This window comes from Pristiophorus japonicus, chromosome 20, assembly GCF_044704955.1.
Source record: "Pristiophorus japonicus isolate sPriJap1 chromosome 20, sPriJap1.hap1, whole genome shotgun sequence".
Classification (NCBI taxonomy): Eukaryota; Metazoa; Chordata; class Chondrichthyes; family Pristiophoridae; genus Pristiophorus; species Pristiophorus japonicus.
In genome coordinates, this window is record NC_091996.1 from 97900110 (window position 1) to 97919496 (window position 19387).

At 55.0% G+C, this 19387-nt stretch overlaps 1 protein-coding gene across 2 annotated transcripts; it reads left to right on the plus strand.

The window, feature by feature from the left end:
• The first annotated feature begins 3790 nt into the window (after positions 1 to 3790).
• LOC139233039 (mucin-2-like) lies at positions 3791 to 15721 on the plus strand. 2 transcript variants are annotated; one of them, XM_070863555.1, is made up of 7 exons: positions 3791 to 3878; positions 4790 to 4931; positions 5817 to 5902; positions 8180 to 8533; positions 10470 to 10823; positions 12123 to 12353; positions 15218 to 15721. In XM_070863555.1, the coding sequence occupies exons 1-7, from the start codon at positions 3833 to 3835 to the stop codon at positions 15277 to 15279; spliced, it is 1275 nt and encodes a 424-aa protein (XP_070719656.1). In that variant the 5' UTR covers positions 3791 to 3832; the 3' UTR covers positions 15280 to 15721. The 2 variants fall into 2 exon arrangements, with proteins under 2 accessions (XP_070719656.1, XP_070719658.1); XM_070863557.1 differs by lacking the exon at positions 12123 to 12353.
• The last annotated feature ends 3666 nt before the right edge of the window (positions 15722 to 19387 follow it).

Consider the following 19387-nt stretch of genomic DNA (forward strand, 5'->3'; position numbering starts at 1 on the left):
CCGCACTGTCGGAAGGGCAGTGCTGAGGGAGCGCCGCACTGTCGGAGGGCAGTACTGAGGGAGTGCCGCACTGTCGGAGGGGCAGTACTGAGGGAGCTCCGTACTGTCGGAGGGGCAGTACTGAGGGAGCGCCGCACTGTCAGAGGGGCAGTACTGAGGGAGTGCCGCACTGTCGGAGGGGCAGTACTGAGGGAGTGCCACACTGTCGAAGGGGCAGTACTGAGGGAGTGCCGCACTGTTGGAGGGGCAGTACTGAGGGAGTCCCGCACTGTCGGAGGGGCAGTACTGAGGGAGTGCCGCACTGTTGGAGGGGCAGTACTGAGGGAGCCCCGCACTGTCGAAGGGGCAGTACTGAGGGAGCCCTGCACTGTCGGAGGGGCAGTACAGAGAGAGCGCTGCACTGTCGGAGGGGCAGTACTGAGGGAGCCCCGCACTGTCGGAGGGGCAGTACTGAGGGAGTGCCATCTTTTGGATGAGACATTAAACCGAGGCCCTATCTGCTCTCTCAAGTGGACATAAAAGATCCTATTTCGAAGAAGAGCAGGGGAGTTCTCCCCGGTGTCCTGGAAAATATTTATCCCTCAATCAACATCACAAAAAAAACAGATGATCTGGTCATTATCACATTGCTGTGATATGTTCTGATTTCCGCCAGGTTTATCCAGGCAAGATAATCGCCTACAAGATAGGCTAAAAGTGTTGTGACTCCACCATTTAGAGAAGCGTAGATTTAAGGGCTGATCTGATTGAGGTTTAGAAGATAATGAAGGGACGAGATTGTGTTCCTGTTGACAGTATGTTCCAATTAATTAGGTTCGGGAGGCCCAGGGTCACAAGATCTGGGTTAGATAGCAGGAGGTGGTACTTTTCCCAGAGAATAGTGGCCTTGTGGAACAGTCTGCATCTCGTGCCGTGGATACTGATCCCTTCAGCAAGAGCTGGACCTGTTTCTGGCTGGGGCGGTGATCACCTTACAGAAGGGTAGGTACTGCAGGGATTGGAGCGTAGTCAGGTGAAGGAGCGGCGAGAGACCGTGGAGGGAATGTGATCAGGGCCCAGGGGAGGTGTGAGTTTGGGGCCAGGGGCCCAGGGGCAGCACGGGCCCAGCCCACACTGCGATATGTGAGCGCACTGGTTCCGTGCAGCAGAGCTGGTCTCCAGTCGTCCTGGTTAACCCTTGCCCCTGGACCAAGACCTAGCTCTGTCAAGCCCCGTGTGGTGGCTGGTGTACAACGGTCACCCCACGTTAAAACAATCCACCCACAGGCATCTTCCACCCTTCGTGATATAGTTCAGGATCTGGAATATTAGGTCCTTCATTGAAACACCTGTGAACTCATCCTTATTTTGGCTTGAAGCAAGTCATCCTCGCTTCGAGGGACCGCCTATGATGGAGAAGGATTGGACAAGAAAGAGTAAGGAACCTGACCTGGATGAATCACATGTACTCTTCAGGACTAGTTTATATTTTATTTGCATATACACAGCCCAAAAGCTGAGTTGAAAGATATAAAAGGCCGTGAAACAGATTATTCCATATTTGCAATTGGGTCGTAGAAATCTTGACCCATGTTTAGGCCAACTAATCTTCCTAGTTTGTCCATGGTCATCAGAAGAAAGTGCATTTAGAAACTGATTGTAAATGGAACACGAGAATCAGCTGCTCTATGTGAGTGGATAATGATTTTGACATTTTTGATCTTGGTCAGACCTTTGCTGTGCCGTGTTCTGCCTTGCTGGTGAGCACAACTTGAATGGTGAAGGCCTAATTGTTCTTCTAAACTATGTAGGGTGTTCGTTTTACATTCTACCTTGGTTCGTAGACCTCGGGAATTACAGGAAAGGACCACGCAAGACACAAAGTTTAAGTTTAACCCAACTGTCAGTTTTATTACGCAAAAAACAGCTAAAAATTACAGAACAAGACTTCTGAGAGAATTGACCGAAGACATACAATCACCCATCCAGTTAGTTGCTGTAACCGCAGATTGTAGGTTCGTGGTCGTTGGTTCCATGACTGGTTATTCCTCTTTGATGTTCCCTCTTCTGGTGTTCTCTTCTTTTCCGTTCTGAGTTTGTCCGTCTCCATTCGTTCGCCCCGAGCTGCTCCCAGCTCGTGTATATATATATCCATTTTATCAATAAATCACCCCTTGAGCCACTTCCAGCTCGTGTATATATATCCATTGTTTAGATGCTGCTGTTAATCACATCCCAACTGAATCGTGTTCATTCTGTTAGTTTCCCTTTGTTTCTGCTGATGTTAATAACCCTGCAACTAGGCAGGAGTTTACTATTTTGATATTTCAAGTAGCAGTGTCGATATTTGATGTCTGTAAGATAAGAGGAGACGAATTGATGTCCTGTTTCTGACTGCTCCATTTTTGATCGGGGCGGAGGAGCGGCGAGAGTTCGGGGCCCAGGGGCAGCACGGGCCAGCCCACACTGCGATATGTGAGCGCACTAGGTCCGTGCAGCACAGCAGGTCTCCAGTCGTCCTGGTTAACCCTTGCCACTGGACCAAGACCTCGCTCTGTCAAGCCCGTGTGGTGGCTGGTGTGCAACGGTCACTCCACGTTAAAAAAATCCACGCACAGGCATCTTCCACCCTTCAGGATGTCGTTCGGGATCCGGAATATTAGGTCCTTCACTGAAACATCTGTGAACTCGTCACTTTTTGGCATGGAAGCAAGTCACCCTCGCTTCGAGGGACTGCCTAATACTATACTAATACTATAATACTATATATCCATTTCATGAATAAATATCCTGCTGGGCTGAGGTTCCCATTAATATGTCTGGATCGGTTTCATTGTTTGTGGGGATCTGTTTAACTGGCTGCGATGATGTGTCTGGTTATCCACAATTTGCACACAGAGTCGACAGGGCAAAAGATGACACCTTATCTTAAGTGCCCTGTTCTCCAAAAATGCACGCCTTATGGGGTCCTTTGTTGTCCTGGTTTCTTGCAGACTTGTTGTTACGCTCATAATAAATGGTGAGACTGAGTACTGTGTGTAATGAGCGAATGTGAGCTTAGCTCCTTTATTGTAGTTCCAGAGAGCAGGTACCTTGTGGGTGACCTGCTTATATACTGTGCTCCCGAGGGATGCTGGGATCCCTTGGGACTCCAACAGGTGGGCCCTCTGGTGGCCAGGTGTGATGCAGGTTACAAGGAGTTAAATACAAAACACTTGTGGTTCTCAGAGGGAACCGTTTCCCCTCCGGCCAATCAATCCACGGGCTCCTGGTTTAGATTACATCAATGCCTTTCTTTTGAGGCATAAACAGATTTGGCTCTTGGTCGCAGAGATTGTTTTTAATCGGTGCCTTTTCCTCCTCCCCTGTCCAGTCAGTCCCAAAAGCTGGTTTTAAACCATGTTTCGTTCGTGGCCTCTTCCTGTGCCTTTTGTGAAAGTGTGCAACTGCGAGATACTGAAAATGCCTCGACTCTCAAAAGGTTTTGCAAGTGAAAGTAAGTGATGTGTTTTGATCAGGTTGGCTGTGACATTCCCCCCCCCCCCTCTCCCCAGGGTTTCTCGCAGCCTGGGGGGGTGATTCACCTTTAATCCGCAGAACTTCCAGGGGAGATTTGCAGTGCACAGGGCTGAGTCAGGAAGGGTGGAGTTTGGAAATCGAATGTGAGGTGTACACTGGTAATCCCCTGTGTAGCGGCTGGCCATTGGCTCAATGCACAAGTCTGATGCAAGTGAATGGAAACTGCTAGTGCCTGCCCGCCCGGTACAAAGAAACGGATCTGCCTCACTGTGTCTGCACTCTCTCGGCGCCGGGCTGTGTTGCAGTCGTTGACTTGTCTTTTATCCTGTCGGCTATGGAGACCCTGATTCTGTGCCTCTTCCTCGTCTGCTCGGGAGCGGGTGAGTTTGTAAAATCTCCGGTTCCCGCAGCTTCCGGGGAGATGGGTGGGGAGAGGATGCACCCCAGGGGGGCGACGGGGTGAGGCTTTGGGGGGGTCCATGCAGACCCCTGGAGATGTGACCGGCGACCAGGGAGGACAGCGAGGCGGCGGCGGGGGGGGGGGGGGGGGGGAGAGACAGAGCACAGTAAAAGGGTGGGACAGTCGGGGTCTGAGAGGGGCCAAGGTTCCTGGGCAAGACCCCCGCCGCCCGCACAGCCCGCAAAACACTGAGAGCTTCCGCCAGTTGAGTGCGACCGACACAACGCCCCGCGACACAAATTAACGTTGAGTTCAGGAAAGTTAAGAGTTTTATACAAAATTCACCAAGATTGAAGGTGCTCCGAAGCATCGTCTCGTACCGGCCAGGAGTGGGCCCCCTGGCAATTCGACTGCGGCCGGCATCACACCCCCAACCCAAGCCGGGCGGCACAAGGCTTGGGTTTGGGGTGTGATGCCTGCCGCAGTCCAATTGCCCGCCCAGTCACTTGACGGGGCTGCTTGGCTCCAGAGCAGCTCTCCCCGGGTACAGCGCCAGCTCCTTGGACTGGGGAGAGGAGGGAAGCTGGGCATATCCTTCCTTGTTGACAGGGGGCATGGGGGGGTGGGGTACCTTGAAGACACTGCCACCTTTCAGTGATTGATCCGAATGTGAAGTTGCTTGACTCCTCACACGATTTGCTCGTTCCATTACTTCGGCGCTAACAGGAAAGAAAGCTTTGGGTTGTCGGCCGAGGTTTTGCAAATCTCAAAAGCTGAGCGAATCAGTAAACTATCCCAGGATCAGCTGCTGCTTGGAAAGTGCTTTTCCTTGCACCGCAGGGCACACAGATCGAAGCCAGACTGACACATGTCTCTGTGTTTTATCCACAGTGTGCGGTGGGAGGCTCTCGGACAGTGCTGGCCGGTCATGCTGTGAACCCAAGTTACCGCAACCATTAAATATATCAGAATTCAACAAGCTGCAGAATTATGTGACCTTATCCGGTCAGGGAAGATGTCCCGAGTATCTAGTGTAAGTATTGGGCTTTGTACCTAAATAACGCTCATCACAGTAAAGTACAGGTACTTCAGCCCTGGTTCAGTGGGGAGTCGGGCGGTTGGAGGTTCAAGTCCCACGCCGCAGATTTCAGCACAAAAATCCAGGCTGACACCCCAGTGCAGTGCTGAGATAGCGCCGCACTGTCGGAGGGGCGGTACTGAGGGAGCGCCGCACTGTCGGAGGGGCGGTACTGAGGGAGCGCCGCACTGTCGGAGGGGCAGTGCTGAGGGAGCGCCGCACTGTCGGAGGGGCAGTGCTGAGGGAGCGCCGCACTGTCGGAGGGGCAGTGCTGAGGGAGCGCCGCACTGTCGGAGGGGCAGTGCTGAGGGAGCGCCGCACTGTCGGAGGGGCAGTGCTGAGAGAGCACCGTACTGTCGGAGGGGCAGTACTGAGGGAGCGCCGCACTGTCGGAGGAGCATACTGAGGGAGTGCCGCACTGTCAGAGGGGCAGAGCTGAGGGAGCGCCGCACTGTCGGAGGAGCAGTACTGAGGGAGCGCCGCACTGTCGGAGGGGCAGTGCTGAGGGAGCGCCGCACTGTCGGAGGGGCAGTACTGAGGGAGCGCCGCACTGTCGGAGGGGCAGTGCTGAGGGAGCGCCGCACTGTCTGAGGGGCAGTGCTGAGGGAGCGCCGCACTGTCGGAGGGGCAGTACTGAGGGAGCGCTGCATGTTGGAGGAGCAGTACTGAGGGAGCGCTGCACTGTTGGAGGGGCAGTACTGAGAGAGCCCCGCACTGTCGGAGGGGCAGTAGTGAGGTATTCAATACCTCAATCAGATCACCCCTTCAATACAATACAATATTGACGAGTGCCCTTTCAGAATTGAGCTTGACGTATTTATTTCTGATTTACTGTCACAGATTTACCACAAACGCGAATCAGAGATTCTGTATATTATCGGGAAAGGCACAAGCCATGAAAGAGTTTGTTGATGCGAGATCCACAGGTAAGAATGGCATTGGTCCCAGTGCCAGGTTCCATCTGATTTGGAGCCTGGGTCACAAAATATTCCACAAATCACGCCGTGGGAGAATTAAAAAAACAATCAAATGTTTTTTTCTTAATCACTTTTTTGAAATATCGGGGATGGGAAAACCAATCTGTGTGATTGACGGACAAGAGTCCAATCGCTTTCCAATTGGCCGTGGGAAAGTTGGGGTGGGTGCACCGTGATGATTGACATGTTGGACGACCAATGGAGGGCGGGAGGGGCGAGTGGTCCTGGAATACGGTCCGACCAGAATTGGCGGTTCCCCCCAGACACCCACTCTCTGCAAGTCGGCCTCGAACGTGCGGCCATGCGTGAACAGGAAAGTGCCAGGCTGCGTGACCTGGGATAGGCCTCAGAGGCAGGGATTCTGCCATTGGCCTCGGGGGCCGGAGGGAGGGGAGGGGAGGGCTGGGGCTGGAGGTGCACGTTCGAGGGCCGGCTATCACTCGCTGTATAGGGCGACGGTGGTCACTGGGACTGCAGGAAGATGTCAATCAACTGGTCAGGTGGGCAGAACATTGGCCACTGGAATTCAATCTGGAGAAGTGTGAGGTAATGCATTTGGGGAGGGCTAACAAGACGAGGGAATACACATTAAATGGTAGGACACTGAGAAGTGTAGAGGAACAAAGGGACCTTGGAGTGCAGGTCCACAGATCCCTGAAGGTAGCAGACCAGGTGGTTAAGAAGACACACGGGATAGTTACCTTTATTGGCCGAGGCATAGAATACAAGAGCAGGGAGGTTATGCTTGAACTGTATAAAACACTGGTTAGGCCACAGCTGGAGTACTGCGTGCAGTTCTGGTCACCACATTACAGGAAGGGTGTGATTGCACTGAGAGGGTGCAGAAGAGGTTTACCAAAATGTTGCTGGGACTGTAAAATCTAAGCTATGAGGACAGATTGTATAGGCTGGGTTTGTTTTTCTTGGAACAGAGGGGGCTGAGGGGACTCCTGATTGAGGTGTATAAAATTATGAGGGGCGTGGATAGAGTGGATAGAGGGGGTTGACTTATGAGGAAAGGTTGAGCAGGTTGGGCCTCTACTCATTGGAATTCAGAAGAATGAGAGGTGATCTTATCAAAACGTGTAAGATTATGAGGGGGCTCCACAAGGTGGATGCAGAGAGGATGTTTCCACTGATGTGGGAGACTAGAACTGGAGGGCATGGTCTTAGAATAAGGGGCCGCCCATTTAAAACAGATGAGGAGGAATTTCTTCTCTCAGAGGGTTGTAAATCTGTGGAATTCGCTGCCTCAGAGAGCTGTGGAAGCTGGGACATTGAATAAATTTAAGACAGAGATAGACAGTTTCTTAACCGATAAGGGGATAAGGGGTTATGGGGAGGGGGCGGGGAAGTGGAGCTGAGTCCATGATCGAATCAGCCATGATCTTATTAAATGGCGGAGCAGGCTCGAGGGGCTGAATGGCCGACTCCTGCTCCTAATTCTTATGTTCTTCCCTTAAGAAGCTCCTTTAAAAACTACACTCTTTGACCAAGCTTTTGGTCACCTGCCGTAATCTCTTTGTTTTTTTGCGGAGAACACTTTTTATATAAACCACTCGACAAACGCAGAGTAATTTGGCTGTAATCCCACATTTCAGAATTGTATAAGTATTGGAATTCCTTTATTAACCAATTTGTGAATGCAATGAGCAGTTTCCTTCTGTTGCTGCAGAATACAAGCCGTCGACTCTATCTGAATCCAAACGGTTTTTAACACAGTATCTAACGAAATATTGGTTGATATTGTGACTGCAGGGTTGCATTTGGAACAGTTTTTTTTTCAAACATGTGTGTCCCATTGAAAGGTTCAGCACATAACCACAAGTATTTAGCAGGCTTGTGTGCCGTTGTGGAAAAGCCACTTTGCCAGTAAAACGGGAGATTTCATCAGAGTTCAATTCTAAAAACTTACGTTACTAACAATTACAAACACCAGAACCGTGCTGTCTATTTGTTACCTGGCTCAGTCTCAAATTCATTTTATTTGTCTTGTAACCCGCCTGTAAAGCACCCTGGGACATTTTACTAAGCTAAAGGCTCTATATAAATGTAAGTTGTTCTATTCAAGGCTGAGCGGGACAGAGTTTCACATACTAAGGGAACCGGAGTGTTTGAGTTTGTAGAGTCACTGTATGCTCCGGGGTTGAAAGGACTCGATTGGGTCCGTCAATGCTCACTCAAGAGACAATGTGAAAATTGTGACGTCCTGTTTTGCTGCCTCAGATCCTGGTGACGTGGGCGCCCGAACTGGTGGGATAGAGCAGACGGAGACCGGGGAAGGAACTCCTCATCCTGCACCTCCCACTGCAGGTCCAACCATTCCAATATCCAGCTCCTCCATCACGGCCGTCCCTGGGCTACACGGGCAAGAGAGAACCTTTACCCTTCAGCCAACACCGAACCCCCCCACCCGAGCCCACTGGCTTCAACATGTGGCTGTCACAACAAGAAACACAGCTGGAGAAACATCCGGGACAAGTCTCCATCCCAGGAATATTGTCACCACGACACTGACATCTCCTCCAAACAAACACGAGGCGGGAGAAGACAGGACTATGGAGGGCACTTACAGTCCCGGTAAGCATCATCATTCCCCTGTGTGTACTATAGAGAATAAAAGTCCCTATTATAGGGAATAACAGCCCCTGTGTATATTGTACGGATTATAGAATCCAGGGACGAGCACATAGATCGTGGCTGACTCTCCAGTGAAGTACTGAGGGAGTGCCGCACTGTCGGAGGGGCGGTACTGAGGGAGTGTCGGAGGGGCGGTACTGAGGGAGTGCCGCACTGTCGGAGGGGCAGTACTGAGGGAGTGCCGCACTGTCGGAGGGGCGGTACTGAGGGAGTGCCGCACTGTCGGAGGGGCGGTACTGGGGGAGCGCCGCACTGTCGGAGGGGCAGTACTGAGGGAGAGGGGCGGTACTGAGGGAGCGCCGCACTTTTGGAGGGGCAGTACTGAGGGAGTGCCGCACTGTCGGAGGGGCAGTACTGGGGGAGCGCCGCACTGTCGGAGGGGCAGTACTGAGGTAGTGCTGCACTGTCGAAGGGGCAGGACTGAGGGAGCCCCGCACTGTCGGAGGGGCAGTACTGAGGGAGCGCCGCACTTTTGGAGGGGCAGTACTGAGGGAGTGCCGCACTGTCGAAGGAGCAGGACTGAGGGAGCCCCGCACTGTCGGAGGGGCAGGACTGAGGGAGCCCCGCACTGTCGGAGGGGCAGGACTGAGGGAGCCCCGCACTGTCGGAGGGGCAGTACTGAGGGGAGCTGTGTCCATGATCGGATCAGCCATGATCGTGATAAATGGCGGAGCAGGCTCGAGGGACCGTATGGCCTCCTCCTGTTCCTATTGGTTATGTTCTTATGACCTATTTCCCTCAGCAGAGGGGTCAACAACCAGGGGGCATAAATTTAAAGTAATTAGGGGGAGGTTTAGTGGAAATTTGAGGGAAAATTTCTTCACCCAGAGGGTGGTGGGGGTCTGGAACTCACGGCCTGAAAGGGTGGTAGAGGCAGAAACCCTCACCACATTTAAAAAGTACTTGGATGTGCACTTGAAGTGCCGTAACCCACAGGGCTACGGACCCAGAGCTGGAAAATGGGATTAGGCTGGGTAGCCCTTGGTCGGCTGGCCCGGACACGATGGGCCGAATGGCCTCCTTGTGTCCTGTAAATTTCTCTGATTCTATGAGGGAGAGGCTCAGGGGATCTCTCTGCTGCCTGTGGGAATCTTAATCTGGGATAAGGGGATTGTCCTGTGAGGAGAGATTGAGTAGACAAGGCCCAGATTTTCTAGAGTTTAGAAGAATGAGAGGTGATCTCATTGAAACATAGAAAATTCTTACAGGGATTGACAGGGTAGATGCAGGCTGGGGAGTCGAGAACCGGGGGTCACAGTCTCAGGATAAGGGGTCGTCCATTTAGGACGGAGATGAGGAGGAATTTCTTCACTCAGAGGGTGGTGAATCTTTGGAATTCTCTGCCCCAGAGGGCTGTGGAGACTCAGTCGTTGAGTATATTCAAGGCTGAGATCGATAGAGTTTTGGATATTACGGGAATCGAGGGATATGGGGATCGAGGGGGAAAGTGGAGTTGAGACGAAGATCAGCCATGATCGTATTGAATGGCGGAGCAGGCTCGAGGGGCCGAATGGCCGACTCCTGCTCCTAATTCTTATGTTCCTCCCTTAAGAAGCTCCTTTTAAAAACTGACCTCTTTGACCAAGCTTTTGGTCACCTGCCGTAATCTCTTACCTGGCTCGGTCTCAAATTAATTTTATTTGTCTTGTAACCCGCCTGTGAAGCACCCTGGGACATTTTACTCAGCTAAAGGAGCTATATAAATGTAAGTTCTATTCAAGGCTGAGAGGGACAGATTTTCACATACTAAGGGAACCGGAGTGTTTGAGTTTGTAGAGTCACTGTATGCTCCGGGGTTGAAAGGACTCGATTGGGTCCGTCAATGCTCACTCAAGAGACAATGTGAAAATTGTGACGTCCTGTTTTGCTGCCTCAGATCCTGGTGACGTGTGCGCCCGAACTGGTGGGCTAGAGCAGACGGAGACCGGGGAAGGAACTCCTCATCCTGCACCTCCCACTGCAGGTCCAACCATTCCAATATCCAGCTCCTCCATCACGGCCGTCCCTGGGCTACACGGGCAAGAGAGAACTTTCACCCTTCAGCCAACACCGAACCCCCCCACCCGAGCCCACTGGCTTCAACGTGTGGCTGTCACAACAAGAAACACAGCTGGAGAAACATCCGGGACAAGTCTCCATCCCAGGAATATTGTCGACATGACACTGACATCTCCTCCAAACAAACACGAGGCGGGAGAAGACAGGACTATGGAGGGCACTTACAGTCCCGGTAAGCATCATCATTCCCCTGTGTGTACTATAGAGAATAAAAGTCCCTATTATAGGGAATAACAGCTCCTGAGTATATTGTACGCATTATAGAATCCAGGGACGAGCACATAGATCGTGGCTGACACTCCAGTGAAGTACTGAGGGAGTGCCGCACTTTCGGAGGGGCGGTACTGAGGGAGTGTCGGAGGGGCGGTACTGAGGGAGTGCCGCACTGTCGGAGGGGCAGTACTGAGGGAGTGCCGCACTGTCGGAGGGGCAGTACTGAGGGAGTGCCGCACTGTCGGAGGGGCGGTACTGAGGGAGCCCCGCACTGTCGGAGGGGGCAGTACTGAGGGAGTGCCGCACTGTCGGAGGGGCAGTACTGAGGGAGCGCTGTACTATTGGAGGGGCAGTACTGAGGGAGCGCCGCACTGTCGGAGAGCCAGTACTGAGGGAGCGCCGCACTGTCGGAGGGACGGTACTGAGGGAACGCCGCACTGTCGGAGGGGCAGTACTGAGGGAGCGCTGCACTGTCGGAGGTGCAGTACAGAGGGAGTGCCGCACTGTCGGTTGGAACATTAAACAGAGGCCCTGTCTGCTCTCTCAGATGGACACAAAAGATCCCAGGGCCACTATTTCAAAGAAGAGCAGGGGAATTCTCCTCTGTGTCCTGGGGCCAATATTTATCCCTCGACCAACATCGCAAAAACAGATTATCTGGGTCATTATCACATTGCTGTGTGTGGGAGCTTGCTGTGCGCAAATTGGCTGCCGCGTTTCCCACATTACAACAGTGACTACACTTTTGGAGCATTTTGAGATGTGCGGTGGTTGTGAACGGTGCTATATAAATGTACAGGAGGAGGCCATTGGGCCCATCGAGCCTGTGCCGGCTCTGTGAGCGAGCGATCCCATCAGTCCCATCCCCCCGCTCTCTCCCCACAGCCCGGTGAATGTTTCCCCGTCAAGTATTGATCCAATTCCCGGTTTGAAAGTTACTATTGAATCTGCTCCCACCGCCCTTTCAGGCAGCGCGTTCCCGATCACAACAACTCGCTGCGTAAAAACATTCTCCCCATCTCCCCCTCTGGTTCCATCGTCGATTATCGTCAATCTGTGTCCCCCTGGTTACCGACCCTCCTGCCCCCGGGAACAGTCTCTCCCGATCGATTCTATCGCGTTATGGTATGCGTGAAGCACTGTGTTAGAATCCCACTTGCAAAGCAAGTTCCCGGCAGGATGCTGGCTGTTGACGTGAAGATTTCGGACTGACGGTCGTGTTGCTGACTTGGGTCGATAATCCGTGCTGTTTTTACAGGCTCCACAACGTCAGGACGCGGAGGGGCGAGAATGGGCCACGGAGTCGGGCCTGGGGTTGGAGGTTTGCTGCATTGCAAGGATTGCGACGAGCAACACAGATACTCGGCCGGTGAGGTCACAGCAGGTCAATGGTTGGCACTGGGCCTGTTGGCGTCTGCCATCGCGCTGCTCCTCACTGCTGCCATCCTCTTCGCCAGCATCAAGTTTAAGTGCACACAACAGATGCCAGGTGAGCTAACCGAGAGATGGAGGCAGACTGTCCTGCCCTCCGCCTCGCTGTGAATGGAGGGCAGTGCACGAGTTGGTGAGGCCAACCTTCTGGTAGTGAGGGGGGGGTGAATTAACGACGTTCAGCGGACCCCGGGACACTGGGGATGGTCAGGGCTGACTTGGGAGCAGGGGTGGTCTCCGATCGATTGGGAATTGAGATTTGGGCTTGTCACAAACCACCTCCTAGTGGACCTGGCTCCACAGTACAGGAGGGGCGAGGGGTCCACAGACATGCTGGGCCCACTGCCCTCCCTCGGTGCTGTATCCTGCTCTCGCTCAGCTTGACTGGCCTCCTGCACATTTGCCCTGCTCCCCAGGCTCCACCATCAGCGGCTGTGTCTTCAGCTACCAGGGCCCTCAGCTCTGGGACCCTTTCCCTAAGTCTCTCCGCCTCTCTCTCTGACCAAGCCTCTGGTGGCTCGGTGCCAGTTCTTGTCTGACCACGCTCCCGTGAAGTGCCTTAGGACCTAGGTACACAGGAACAGGAGGAGGCCCATTCAGCCCCTCGAGCCTGTTACACAGGAACAGGAGGAGGCCCATTCAGCCCCGCGAGCCTGTTACATAGGAGCAGGCCATTCAGCCCCTCGAGCCTGCTCCGCCACTCAATGAGATCGCGGCTGATCTGTGACCTAACTCCATCCACCCGCTGTAATGTATTTGCTCCGTGGGTTCTTTGCTTTAGAATCTACAGCAACACATTGCTATTAAGAACTAGTTGGTTTATTAGCAAAGGTTTAACAATCACGCGACACATTAACGGTTCATCCACCAGGCTCACAACCACCTGCCCCATCGTGGATCCCCCGAACCCAACTGGCTGGGGTTTTATTGAGTCTTGTGAACATCATGTGACTGGCTAAGCCCCTCCCAATGCAACAGTGCCACCAGCCTGTGACCATACTCTCGGGGCGTACACTACACCCACCTTTGACCCGTATCCCTTAATAAATTTGATTAACAAAAATATATCGATCTCTGATTTAAAATTAACAATTGACCCAGCATCAATTGCCGTTTGCAGGAGAGTTCCAAACCTCTCCCACCCTGTGTGTGTCGGAGTGTTCCCTAATTACACTCCTGAAGGGTTTGGCTCCAATCTTTAGACTGTGCCCCTAGTCCCAGACTCCCCAACCAGCGGGAATTGTCTCCCAACCACCCTCTCTGCTCCCCGTAATATCCTGAAACCTTCGATCAGAGCCCCCCTTAACCTTCTATAGTCTGGGGAATACAGCCCTAGTTTGTGTAATCTCTTCTTGTAACTTAACCCTTGGGGTCCAGGTAGCATTCTGCTGACTTTTACTGCATGAAGGGTGGTTATATAAATGTAGGTTGTTGGTGCAGTATTGAAAGTCTGACTGATTTTGTGGGCTGAGGGCGGGGGAGGGGAAACGACTCTGGGACGTTTGGTTTATTTGAGGCCTTATCTACCATTGCTGAAGGCCTCATCCATGCCCCTGTTACCTCTCGGCTTGACTATTCCAACACACTCCTGGCCGGCCTCCCACATTCTACCCGACGTACTGGAGGTGATCCAAAACTCGGCTGCCCCGTGTCCTAACTCGCATCGAGTCCCACTCACCCATCACCCCCTGTGCTCGCTGACCCGTGTCCTAACTCGCACCCAGTCCCACTCATCCATCACCCCCTGTGCTCACTGCCCCGTGTCCCAAATCGCACCCAGTCCCGCTCACCCATCACCCTCTGCTCGCTGACCCGTGTCCTAACTTGCACCCAGTCCCGCTCACCCATCTCCCCCGTATCCTAACTCACACCGATCCCGCTCACCCATCACCCCCTGTGCTCACTGCCCCGTGTCCTAACTCGAACCGACTCCCGCTCACCCATCACCCCCTGTGCTCACTGCCCCGTGTCCTAACTCGCACCCAGTCCCGCTCACCCATCACCCTCTGTGCTCACTGCACGTGTCCCAACTCGCACCGAGTCCCACTCACCCATCACCCCCTGTGCTCGCTGACCCGTGTCCTAACTCGCACCGAGTCCCACTCATCCATCACCCCCTGTGCTCACTGCCCCGTGTCCCAACTCGCACCCAGTCCCGCTCACCCATCACTCCCTGTGCTCACTGCCCCGTGTCCTAACTCGAACCGACTCCCGCTCACCCATCACCCCCTGTGCTCGAATGGCCGACTCCTGCACCTATTTTCCATGTTTCTATGTTTCTCTGCTCCAAGGAGAACAACCCCAGCTTCTCCAGTCTCTCCACATAACGGAAGTCCCTCGTCCCTAGAACCATTCTGGTCAATCTCCTCTCTCCCCTCCCCCAAGCCTTCACATCCTTCCTAAAGTGCGGTGCCTAGAATTGAACCCAATGCTCCAGCTGAGGGATGACCTTGTTCTATAAAGGTTTACCAGAACTTCCTTGGGTTCTGTACTCTATTCCCCAATTTATAACCGCTTGCAATTTCAAAATAGCTGCCGGGGTCAGAGAGACAGGCAAGCTTGGGAAGGTGAAAGGTCAGAGAGGGTAAAATGGCGGCAACAATCGGTAAGGCAGGATCTAAATTTAAAGTTTTAAAAAAATATCGAGAAAGCCAGAGAAAGAATAGGAGGGAAAACAAAGAGCCGGAGAGAGTAAGCACGGGTTAAAGTGTTTACAGTTTTATATCAATTTGTCTTTTGGCGGACGTTTGAGTCAGTCATTTACCGTTAACCTTGTGACACGAGCACCGATTTTATTGCTTTGTGTTTAGTGTTTGTCACAGCCTGAGAGCCAGAAACAGCCAGATGTTTCTCAAGGGCCTGCCAGTAGTGTTGAGGGTTAAACCGCTGACTTTTAACCCCCACCCTTTGTGTTTTATACAGATGTTATGGTGCGAGGTGTGCGATACAGCAGGATTTGCGGCCTTCGCACTGACACAGTGTGAGCAGAGCTGGGGTGATGTACGGCAGGAAGTTTGAACGGCAGAGCTGTGTGAAGTGGTGCCTGGACGTGCGAGGGGGGAGGGGGAACGGCGGATCCCTTCTCGTGCTCCACCGTTACCCGCTGAGCAAAGCTGGCGATGGGCCTGGAGAGCAGGGGGCCTTTCGAAGGGGCCCAGCCATTCCGGGACATCTTCGGCTAACGTAATCCAGGGAAGGCTTTGCGGAGCTGGAGGCGATGGGCCGAGCTCGGACCGTTCAAATGTGTCGCGCCTTCAGCTCTTCGCACCTTGGCCTCTTCCCAAGATGCACCGCTTCCGGACAAGGATTGGTAAAGCCCATCGGTCAGACACAGGCCGAGAAGGATGACTGTGGGCCGAGATGGCATTGTATTGTCCGTCTTTTGCGATGTGTGTTTTTCCGCTTAATTTTGTTCGTTTTACCCGGGGCGGGCGGGCGGGGGTGGGGGAGTGGGGGGGGTGGCCTTTGTGACCCATTGAGCCAATGGGGCCGTTCCCCACCATCACTCCCCACCCACCCAGTGGTTTCAACCACCGCCATTCACAAAACTCCGTGCTGGGAAATACCATGTTGTGAGGCGGGGGGGGGGGGGTAGATCCCGTCAGGAGGGAAAGAGTTCCCTCGAGAGCGACGGAGGAGCCAGAGGGTGCAGTGCAACCAAAGGTTTGGTATTGTGGAGGGGGGGGGTTCTGACGTGCTGGACTCGAGCATGCATGTGTGCACACGGAGCTGGACACAGAGACCCACAGAGGTGGGCACACCGACAGATACGTACGCACAGGACACACCCCAGGTCTCAGTGGGCAGCACTCTCTCTCTCTCTCTCTCTCTCTCGTCTCACAGTCAGGAGGTTGAGAGTTCGAGACTTGAGCAGATCACGCGACACGGTGATGCCACTGGACATAGCAGGCACCTGATTAGGGACTATCCACAAATAGCGGGTGCTTTTCAGAAGAGTACAATTCACACAGCTGCTCCCGGCCACATGACCGGTGATCGACTGCTCCTCACTGGCTGGAAATAACTCTGTGCGCGTTCATCGATAACGTTCTCTGCCCTCAGCACCTCTTTGCTCAGTCTCGGCTGTGGCTCAGTGCGTAACCTCTGAGGCCCAAGGTCATGGGTTCAAGTCCCACTCCAGAGACTCCAGCACAAAAATCCAGGCTGTCACTCCCAGTGCAGTGCTGATGGAGTGCCGCACTGTCGGAGGGGCAGTACTGAGAGAGCCCTGCACTGTCGGAGGGGCAGTACTGAGAGAGCCCCGCACTGTCGGAGGGGCAGTACTGAGGGAGCGCCGCACTGTCGGAGGGGCAGTGCTGAGGGAGCGCCGCACTGTCGGAGGGGCGGTACTGAGGGAGTGCCGCACTGTCGGAGGGGCGGTACTGAGGGAGTGCCGCACTATCGGAGGGGCGGTACTGAGGGAGTGCTACACTGTCGGAGGGGCAGTACTGAGGGAGCGCTCTTGTGGCCAATATTAACCCCAATAATTGTGATCAGCCCCTCCCTCTCAATGGTTCATCCTCCCAAATTATATCTCCTTCCTTAATGGTCACTTTACCGAGGTCACTGTATTTATGTATTTAACAAAAAGACGTTTATTTTTATGAATTTATTTAATGTATTTCTAAAAAATCATATTTAAATAAAATTCTATCTCAACGCGTCCGTTGTGTGTATATTAAACCTGCGATAAAGGTGTGTGTTCAACAGCCCAAACCTATATCGCCCTCCGCTCTGAACATATGTTCCTTTCTCAACCGGTCCCAACATTAACGAGAGTGCGGGGAGGGGGAGAGTGTCAGAGAGGGGAGTGGGAGAGGGGAAGGGTAGGGGAAGGGAGGGGAGGGGTGGGAGAGGTGAGGGGTAGGGTAGGGGAGGGGACGGGTGGGAGTGGGAGAGGAGAGGGAGGGGAGGAGTGGGAGAGGAGAGGAGAGGAGGGGTGGGAGAGGAGAGGGGTGGGAGTGGAGAGGAGTGGGAGAGGAGAGGGGTGGGAGTGGGAGAGGAGAGGGGTGGGAGAGGAGAGGAGATGAGTGGGAGAGGAGAGGGGTGGGAGTGGGAAGGAGAGGAGTGGGAAGGAGAGGAGTGGGAAGGAGAGGGAGAGGAGAGGAGGGGTGGGAGTGGGAGAGGAGAGGGGTGGGAGTGGGAGAGGAGTGAGAGTGGAGAGGGGTGGGAGTGGGAGAGGAGAGGGAGAGGAGAGGATAGGAGTGGGAGTGGGAGAGGGGTGGGAGTGGGAGAGGGGTGGGAGTGGGAGAGGAGAGGGGTGGGAGTGGGAGAGGAGAGGGAGAGGAGAGGATAGGAGTGGGAGTGGGAGAGGGGTGGGAGTGGGAGAGGAAAGGGGTGGGAGGGGAGAGGGGTGGGGGTGGGAGTGGGAGAGGAGTGGGAGAGGAGAGGAGAGGGGTGGGAGGGAGTGGGAGAAGAGAGAGGGGAGGGGTGGGAGTGAGGAGGAGTGGGAGTGAGTGAGGGTGGGAGTGAGAGGGGAGGGGGAGTGAGGGTGGGGGAGGGGGAGTGAGGGTGGGGGAGGGGGAGTGAGGGTGGGGGAGGGGGAGTGAGGGTGGGAGTGAGAGGGGAGGGAGAGTGAGGCTGGGGGAGGGGGAGTGAGGGTGGGGGTGGGAGTGAGAGGGGAGGGGGAGTGAGGGTGGGAGTGAGAGGGGAGAGGGGGAGTGAGAGGGGAGAGGGGGAGGGGGAGGGGGAGTGAGGGGGGAGGGGGAGTGAGGGGGGAGGGGGAGTGAGGGTGGGAGTGAGGGGGAGGGTGGGAGTGAGGGTGGGAGTGAGAGGGGAGGGGGAGTGAGGGTGGGAGTGAGAGGGGAGGGGGAGTGAGGGTGGGAGTGAGAGGGGAGGGGGGGTGAGGGTGGGAGTGAGAGGGGAGGGGGAGTGAGGGTGGGAGTGAGAGGGGAGGGGGAGTGAGGGTGGGAGTGAGAGGGGAGGGGGGGAGTGAGAGGGGAGGGGGAGTGAGGGTGGGAGTGAGAGGGGAGGGGGAGTGAGGGTGGGAGTGAGAGGGGAGGGGGAGTGAGTGAGAGGGGAGGGGGAGTGAGGGTGGGAGTGAGAGGGGAGGGGGAGTGAGGGTGGGAGTGAGAGGGGAGGGGGAGTGGAGGGTGGGAGTGAGAGGGGAGGGGGAGTGAGGGTGGGGGAGGGGGAGTGAGGGTGGGGGTGGGAGTGAGAGGGGAGGGGGAGTGAGGGTGGGGGGGGGGTGGGGAGTGAGAGTGAGGGTGGGAGTGAGAGGGGAGGGGGAGTGAGGGTGGGAGTGAGAGGGGAGGGGGAGTGAGGGTGGGAGTGAGAGGGGAGGGAGAGTGAGGTGGGGGAGGGGGAGTGAGGGTGGGGGTGGGAGTGAGGGTGGGGGTGGGAGTGAGAGGGGAGTGGGAGTGAGGGTGGGGGTGAGAGGGGAGGGGGAGTGAGGGTGGGAGTGAGAGGGGGAGGGGGAGTGAGGGTGGGAGTGAGAGGGGAGGGGGAGTGAGGGTGGGAGTGAGAGGGGGGGTGGGAGTGAGAGGGGAGGGGGAGTGAGGGTGGGAGTGAGAGGGGAGGGGGAGTGAGGGTGGGAGTGAGAGGGGAGGGGGAGTGAGGGTGGGAGTGAGAGGGGAGGGGCAGTGAGGGTGGGAGTGAGGGTGGGAGTGAGAGGGGAGGGGGAGTGAGGGTGGGAGTGGGAGGGGAGGGGGAGTAAGGGTGGGAGAGGGAGTGAGGGTGGGAGTGAGGAGGAGAGGGGGAGTGAGGGTGGGAGTGAGGAGGGGAGGGGGAGTGAGGGTGGGAGTGAGGAGGGGAGGGGGAGTGAGGGTGGGAGTGAGAGGGGAGGGGGAGTGAGGGAGGGTGGGAGTGAGAGAGAGAGGGGAGGGGGAGTGAGGGGAGGGGGAAGAAGGGAGTAGGGGAGAGGGCAGTAGGGAGAGGGCGAGGGGGGGAAGAAGGGAGTAGGGGAGAGGGCGAGGGGGGGGGAAAGAAGGGAGCAGGGGAGAGGGCGAGAGAGGGGGGTGGAAGAAGGGAGTAGGGGAAGGGGGGGAAGAAGGGAGTAGGGGAGAGGGGGGGAGAAGAAGGGAGTAGGGGAGAGGGCGAGAGAGGGGGTGGAAGGGGGAGAAGAAGGGAGTAGGGGAGAGGGCGAGAGAGGGG